The sequence below is a fragment of the Salvia miltiorrhiza genome, chromosome 8 (assembly GCF_028751815.1).
Source record: "Salvia miltiorrhiza cultivar Shanhuang (shh) chromosome 8, IMPLAD_Smil_shh, whole genome shotgun sequence".
Lineage (NCBI taxonomy): Eukaryota > Viridiplantae > Streptophyta > Magnoliopsida > Lamiales > Lamiaceae > Salvia > Salvia miltiorrhiza.
In genome coordinates this window covers 25,703,219-25,711,355 of record NC_080394.1, presented here as the reverse complement: position 1 = coordinate 25,711,355, position 8,137 = coordinate 25,703,219, and the positions used below count along the sequence as shown (strand labels likewise).

At 31.8% G+C, this 8,137-nt stretch overlaps 1 protein-coding gene across 1 annotated transcript; it reads right to left on the bottom strand.

Moving 5' to 3' along the window:
* Window positions 1-3,487: 3,487 nt before the first annotated feature.
* On the bottom strand, window positions 3,488-7,730 carry LOC130997270 (cyclin-U4-1-like). The gene is made up of 2 exons (XM_057922536.1): window positions 7,280-7,730; window positions 3,488-3,896 (listed from the first exon to the last, which is right to left on the bottom strand). The coding sequence occupies exons 1-2, from the start codon at window positions 7,711-7,713 to the stop codon at window positions 3,665-3,667; spliced, it is 666 nt and encodes a 221-aa protein (XP_057778519.1). The 5' UTR covers window positions 7,714-7,730; the 3' UTR covers window positions 3,488-3,664.
* Window positions 7,731-8,137: the final 407 nt, after the last annotated feature.

Sequence of the window (8,137 nt, the reverse complement as noted above, 5' to 3'; positions counted from 1 at the left end):
TAATTGCAAAGAGAAACTTAAGACTAACAACGTGCTCAACAAAGGCTATTGCGAAACAAAAGTATTTTCGCTGCGTATGTTATCAGTCTGACTGATCTATCCTCTGATAGTCAGGAAGACTTATAACATCTCTGTTTTAACAAACTCGACTGAAGCATTACGTGCATAAGTTAAGTTCTTGTGACTTAACTGATAACTCATTACTGAAGAGACTTTCAGTATCAGTCGTCAACCCTGTTTTGGTCAAAACTCTTTTCAGTAAACATGTGTCTAAGTTTGTGTGTAAAGTTTCGTTTTGATCTCTATCTTGAGATCCCTCTGATTTCATAAAAATAGCCTGTAGGTGTATCCCTCCCCTCATACACCTATTCGAGACCCTCCGGACCTAACATTAGTATGACTGATAAGCTACCAAACTCTTAGTATGATCGGTAAGTGATTACCAATCCGAAGGTTAATTAGAATATTGCTTCTAAAATACAAGAATTGCAAAACAATGTTGTGTACTTGATAATAAAAATGAATAAGGGATAATTAACAAGTGTACCTCTTTATTAGTTTATTTCTTAATAAATTCTCCCTACTTACTTTATACCATAAATACTTTTTTCTTAAATTATGCGCCCAAATAAAGTAAGCAATTATCAATGGAACTGATGAGTAATATTTTCATATTATTGCATTAATAACATTTTCCTATAGTGTTTGAAATGATAACATCATTGCAACAAAATACTCCATTCGTCCATTAAAAGTGGCCGGTATTCTATTTTGGGTTGTTCCACTATAAGTGGCTTGTTTCCATCAATGAAAAAAATTTAATTCTTAAAAAAGTGTAGGCCCTACCAATTTTAACCAATTTGCACATTCATCTTAATTTACGTGCCCACAAATTTTGTTCCATTTATAATGAGATGGAGAGAGTAGATATTTTGAATTTTCCGACCACAAAAAAATATGAGTCAATATATGAAAATGACGACTTTGCTATAATAAAAATAAAAATTGTCTACTCACATATAAAACTTAACAATTAGTTATTTTTTTTGTGCAAAAATACAAATTTACTCCTAATATTAAAATTATGTCTATCATCTCTCTCTCACTTCCCCCCAATTCCCTCTCTCATGCAACGGATGGCGAGAAACACCGTTGTTGATCTCCCCGGACCATCAATCTCCTCCCCTGCAGTGCGTCACGAAGCACGCCGTCACATTAACGTGCCTTAGCACCACTATAAGAAGAAGGTCGTCACCGGAGGTTCCAAATTGGGGGTGTAGGGGACTTTTAGTAGCAGCGATGGCAAAATCCGAAGGATAATTCAGTTGCTTGCAAACGGATTCTATATCACGGATGAGCGAAGGTTTGAAAGGGAAAGGCGCATATTAAGAGTTTTCTTAGATTTGGACATTTTGCTTTAAATTACTCTATTCAAACTAATTGTACCAAGAGCGTGTGCAATCTCAGCAATTTTTACTTTTTTCATTATTTTGTTTGATTATCTCTACATTTTCATTGAAATTGGAATGGAATTAATTTGGCAGTAAATGCGGGGGCGAAGGCGGCTTTAATAAGAAAAGAAAGCAAGCAAGATAAAAGGGGTGGGTTAAAAAACTCCAACTTTGGAGTTATTTCTGATGTCAAGGCATGCATATGTGCACGCCGCTCTGATCAGGTTTCTGATTTAGAAAATTGATTGGAAATTGTGTTAGAGAATTCGTGGAATGAAGATGATCAAGTTTTATTGGCGATTTAGAGAATTTTTCAGATGAGAATTACAGATTTGAGGAGTTTTTATAATTGGGGCAGAAATTGAGGTGAATTTGTCTTGTTAATGTTCTTCAATTTACAACAAATTCAACAATTGATCACAATTGAATCGCTAGTGTTGATTGTGAATTCGAATTTTCAAGCTTGTATTCACAACCAACATAATTCTAGTTGTGAAATAAAACTTTAAAATTCAAATACACAATTGAATAGTTAGAGTTGATTGTGAGTTCAAGTTTTCGAACTTGAATTCACAACTAAAAATAATGTTAGTCGTGAATTCAAGCTCTAAAATTCAAATTCACAACAACACTATTTCTAGTTGTAAATTTAAACTTTAAAACTCGAATTCACGACTAACACTATTTTTATTTGTGAATTTAAGCTTTAAAACTAGAATTCACAACTGAATAATTAGTGTTGGTTGTAAATTCGAGTTTTAAAACTTAAATTAAATAACAACTGAATTAATGCCAATTATAAATTCGAGTTTTAAAACTAGAATTCACAATCAATAATAGTCTTGGTAGTTATTCACAACTAAAAAATTAATAGATAATTTTAAATTTTTTATGTAAAGAATAAAATAGTTAGTTTGGCTAACTTTTAATTTTTTTTATTTTAACGAATAAATTTTATTTTTAAAGTCCACTAGAAAAAATATTATGTAGCTAGTGAATTTTTTTTGCATGTTAGCAGAAAATCTGATGTGTACCGGCCACACATCGTTGGAGGGACGATGCCGTATGACTCATAAAGTATGAGCAATAAATTTGAAATGACATCATCAACACATATTGAATAAAAGACGTTTGTTTGAGCTTATAAGTTCTTTAAAACAATTGTTTAGGAGATTATAATCTCTTTTAAAGTGTTTGGCAAAATAAGTTAATAAAGAGTTTAAAAACTCTAAATTAATAAGCTCTAATTAAGTGTTTATAAGCTCCCAAAAAATAAATTCTTTACCCCAATTTATTTTCTCATTATCTTATAAGCAACACTTATTTTACAAAAAATAATTACTCCCTCCCACCCACGAATCTTGAGTCACTTTCACTTTTTCACCTACCACACTTAACACAGTAAATACTAGTATTTTCTTAATTCTCGTGTCGAAAAGAATTGACTCAAGATTCGTGGGACGGAGGAAGCATAATTTTTTATTTTCATCATATATCATTCATTTTTCTTTGATTTTGTCTCTCTAATACATATTTTCTCTCGATAACTAAAAGTTTTCATCATTCATCATAAAAGTTGTTCTTTGAAGGTGTTCCGAAATTCTTGGAGATAATGGTTAGGCCGGAGCTCCCGAAGTTTTTCCACCCTACATGGCTGCTTTTCTTTTTCTTTGTCGTTTTTTCTTTCCGTCTAGACGAGTACTATTTTTCCTTGTTAAGGGTTTTCTTACGGGTTTTCCTTAACAAGGTTTTAACGAGACTCGACCCTTAGTCTGTTTTTCTGTGCTTTCAAGAGATTTTTTTTAAGTTTTTGTTTCTTTTCTTTTATATATAAACGAAATTTTAATAAGCTCAATTATCTAAATACTTTAATAATTTATAAACTTTTAAAAAACTACATCTTATGAGCTTTAAAATAAGCTTAGTCAAACCCCTATATAAGGGTCGATTTCACCAAATCGAAAAGTAACGTTCGTTGCCATAATTCATAAAGCGTCTCGCAAATCAAATGAAAATCGGGAATATTTTAGCAATTATTAGACCTCAATAGAACCACTTTTGCAAAATTGATTAATTGTTGAATCCATGTGAGTCTGTGACAACTTACTAAACCGATCGAAAATTTCATTGCTCGGAAATTCTGATACAAAATTAATGTTTGGAAGCAAACAGCAGCATGAAACTATACTGCTAACTGGTGTTGAGTTGATCCTTCATTCGTCGACGTACAGATGAATGTTTCTACTTCTGAGAAGATTTGGTGTAACCGTGAGAGGAGGGCAATGAAGCAGCATTTCCTTTTGTAGATAAGAGCAGTAGTGATGATAAGTTGAGGTCGACACGTTCAATTGGAACCCTAACCCAAACAAAAAATCTACTTCAAGCAGGTTCATCTCTGACGTGCTGATTCCTCCCACTTTGGCATAGTATGCATTATTGTAAAATCTGGATCGCATTCCACATCAAACCATTAATTACTAACTTTAGCATAAATGACTTATATTAAGAGTGTAAAGTTGGTACAAATCACTTATTTAACGCGCGTAGAAAAGGTAGGGACCACTTACTATTTTTGTAAGTGTCGTTATAAATTAGACAAATTAAAATGGAAAATGTGTCAAGATAAGTGGAACGCAGGGATCGGAGTATATACGTTGATGCAATAATGAAGGATATTAAGAGAGTGTCTGGCTAAGGTTTTTTTTTTTTTTTAAAGAGCTTATAAGCTCCAACAACTTATAAGATATAACAACTTATAAGATATAATTTCTAAAGAGCTTGTGAGTTGTCCAAATATTTATATAATTGAACTTATAAGCTAGAGATAGAATTTTTTACTAGAGAGAGAAAATATTTTCGCACTCCAGCAGCACGTTTTTTTCCCCACTTCAATTCATAAAATATTATTATAGATATTGGTATAATAATATTTTCCTAAGTTTTTCTATCTCAGAAGCATATGAGATAAAAAAGAAAGGAATTATTAAAATATACTCTTATCAATTTTTTTTCATCTTTTATTAACTCATTTTCTTATACTAGAAGAAAACGTGTGCATCGCACACAATTTATGAACTTCACATTAATAAAATGTTAGAGTTGAATAATTCTAATAATTTTCACAATATATATTTTTAATAAATGTAGGGATGTAAGATAAAATTATATAGATTTTTAATATACATTTAATGAATTAATATATTATTATATATAATATTTTTTGGGATCTAATTCTTCTTCTTTCAGTAGAAAAGTGAAGCGAAATCACAAGTATAATTTTTAATGAAGTGATGTCAGATGAAATGAGATAGGATTTTTATAATTCTAATAATTGATATATTTAAACATGTAGCAGTATAGAAGATGAAATCAGATTATCACTCTTTTTAATTTATAAATCAACCTTATATTTTTCCTTTTGGGGGTGCGAATGCCGAGCAACTTGGGAGCAATGGTTAGGTCGGAGCCTTTGAAGCTGCCTTCCCGCTTTTCCTCCCTCGTTTATTTTGCAGTTTGCGTTAGACGAGCACTCTTTTTTCTATTTGGGATTTTCCCCTATGGGGTTTTTCCTAGATAGGTTTTAATGAGGCTCGACCCTTAGTTTGCGTTTTTATGCTCTTAACCGTTTGATTTGCAGTTTAGGATTGATTAGGATTAAAATTATCTTGAAAAATTAGTGTGGATTAGTGTGGATTTATATTATTTCATGGGTGTTTGATATCATGGCTACTTAATCCTATATTGTGTTTGATATCCATAGGATTATATTGGATTAGGATTAAAATTATCTTGAAAAATTGGTGTGGATTTATATTATTTCATGGGTGTTTGATATCATGGCTACTTAATCCTATATTGTGTTTGATATCCATAGGATTATATTGGATTATATTATCTAATACCAAAACTATCCTCATATAATTTTAAAAATATCATGTGTCCACCATTACTTGGGCATTTGCATCGATATGCGTGAGGAAGGCTAGCATAATTTTTATCCAACTTCGCAGTATTAAAGTTATCCGGGGGGGGGGATTATTAGTATGGGTTATTCCCACAAAATAGCATGTAGAAGTAGGATTAAGTAGGAGTTGACCACATTAATAGAACATGATATCAAACATCACACTAACCTGTATTAATTTAATTTATCCTACCTATAAACTCATATCAAACAGGCCCTAAGGGTTCTAGGTCTTTTGCTTACGTCTTTCTTTTTCTTAATAATTAAAATTTTATTTCATCATAGAAGATTAAATCAAATAAAATTTTAATGTATATATGTAATGAGCCGATATATATTTTTATAAATATATTTTATTAAATAGAGATATTTATTTATAAGCTTTATCAAATTGTTTTAGATATATATTAAATAGATTTAGTGTAATATCTAATGAATTAATACATTCTTATAAATATATAGTAATATATAATTTACAAAATTAACCTTAAACTAAAGAGGTGGTCTTGGGTACAACCGGGTTGCACCCGCACTTAGACCCTGACCCGAACCTGTATCCTGATCTGAACCGTTAAATAACACTATTCTAGGTGCGGCTCAACCTGGTTGTACTCAAGTTTTTTTTTAAAATAAAATATGTAATAGGCAATCTACATTTTGCGCTTAAGGCACTTTTTCTGTTAGTATAGATAATAAATTTGCAATCAAAGAAATAAACCGAAGTGTATTTTAAATTTCCAACTTAAAAAAATATTTACTTGAGGATGACCTAATGATAGAGTGAGTAAGTTTTCAGAGCAAAAGTTTCAGCGTTGAATACTACCAACACCCGTGCACGTCAAAAATAATGGTTGCGGATTCACTTCACACAATATAAAAAAAGGAAAATAAAATTACATTTGAAAGTAGACGAGGCGACAGCTGAAATTGGAAATGAACTACGATTTTGGAATACATGAGAGTTTAGGTGTGGGTGATGAGGAATTAATGAGATGTTAGATATGAAGAAGTTTGCGTTTAATAGAGGAAATGAGTCCACATACACAAATACAAAAATGACACCTAATCTTTCTTGGCCTTTTGTGAAACAAAACAAGGAAGAATTCACATGGCCGACAACCCCAGCCTACCCAGGAATGATTTTACCTCAACATATTTAAAACATACTATTACTATGTGTATAACTTGGTAAATTTCAATAGGAATTAATTAATACGAATGTCGTGTAATTTCTGCCTAATTTTTGCTTCCAGAAATAGACACTGAAACTATGCTGTCTTGCAGACCGGCACTAAGAGGGTGTTTAGTTGAGTTTCTAAGCTTCGAAAAAGGTTTGCCAAAATATTTTCTTATATATTTTATAATAAAATGTGAAAAAAAAAATTCAATTTATAAGCTTCAAAAATAAGTTTATTTTGAATTTTTCGTGATCTTATGAGTAATAATCAATTTACAAAAATAATTCTGCGATTAGTTTGTTATTTCTAAATAAATCTTTCCATGGATCTTATAACTAGAATTTTATCAGTTCAAGCTCACAATTTTCTCTAAATCATAAGTTTAATTATTCAAAAACTTTGATAATTTAAAAACTATAGTATTAAAACATTACATTTATACGTTAAATAAATAAACCGTCAAAAATAAGCTTAACGAAACAACCTCTAAAAACAAGGCCGCTAGTTTCAATACTGCCACCCCACCCGTGAACAAGAAACAAAAAACATAAATTAATCGATGGAAGCAACAACGACAACGACGTATCAAAGTCGTTGATCAGAAACTTGATGACATTCTTCCTTAATTTGATTGAAGAAAATATGAATATTAGAAACAAAAATTGAGAGAGAGAGAGAGAACTGACATGTCATCCATGAACTTGGCGGAGAGCAAGACACTGGCGATGAGGAGGCGATGAACGTTGAAGGAATTGAGGGGCAGCATCGGCTGCTTCTGCGCGAATCGATCCAAGTAAATGTAGGCCACCACGATGCACGACGGGCTGCAGTTGGCGTACTTGAAGATCCTCTCCATGTAGCACTCGATCGAGATCGCCGGCCGACTTAGGCCGTCGAAGATCGACGTCTTCTCCGCGTCCAAGCACCGGAATTCATCGTTGGATTCTGCCACTCTTTGCAGGAGGGACGACAGAAATCTTATCATCTTCAGCATAACGTCGGGGATCTCTAGCTCCGCCATTGATTCACTACTCATTTTATATATAAACTGATCAGAAAAAGTGTGTGTGTGTGTGTGTTTGTATATATATAGTAATGAATGTGAAATGTAGAACGGCATTGTGTTTAACGTGAAATGGAAAGAGTGCTATTTATACACAAGGAGTATGGGTTTAACGCGGAATTGGGGTTGGCTGTGAGCTGGTTCAATGAATCCAACAACTGATCTACTTTTTTTCTAAATGAATAGATCAAAGATTGAATTAAAAAAAATAAAATAAAAATTGAAATAAAAAAATAAAAATTAGTCGTTAAAATTAAAATTTTAAAACTTAACTGCATTTATTATTTTATTTACTCCCGTAAATCACAACCAATGTATGGTTTAATTGTGAATTCTAGTTTTATAACTTGAATTAAAACCTCGATTAAACCTAATTGTGAATTCTAACTTCAAAACTCGAATTCACAATTAAGACTAGAGCATTTTCATACTCTAATTAATTGTCATTGTGTAGACAATAAGTGTATCTACTAAACTGGAT

Coding starts and splice junctions, on each gene's coding strand:
- LOC130997270 (XM_057922536.1), bottom strand. CDS start 7,713: ATGCCGTTCTACATTTCACATTCATTACTATATATATACAAACACACA. Junction 3,897..7,279: donor GCCAAGTTCATGGATGACAT/GTCAGTTCTCTC, acceptor AATGCGATCCAG/ATTTTACAATAATGCATACT.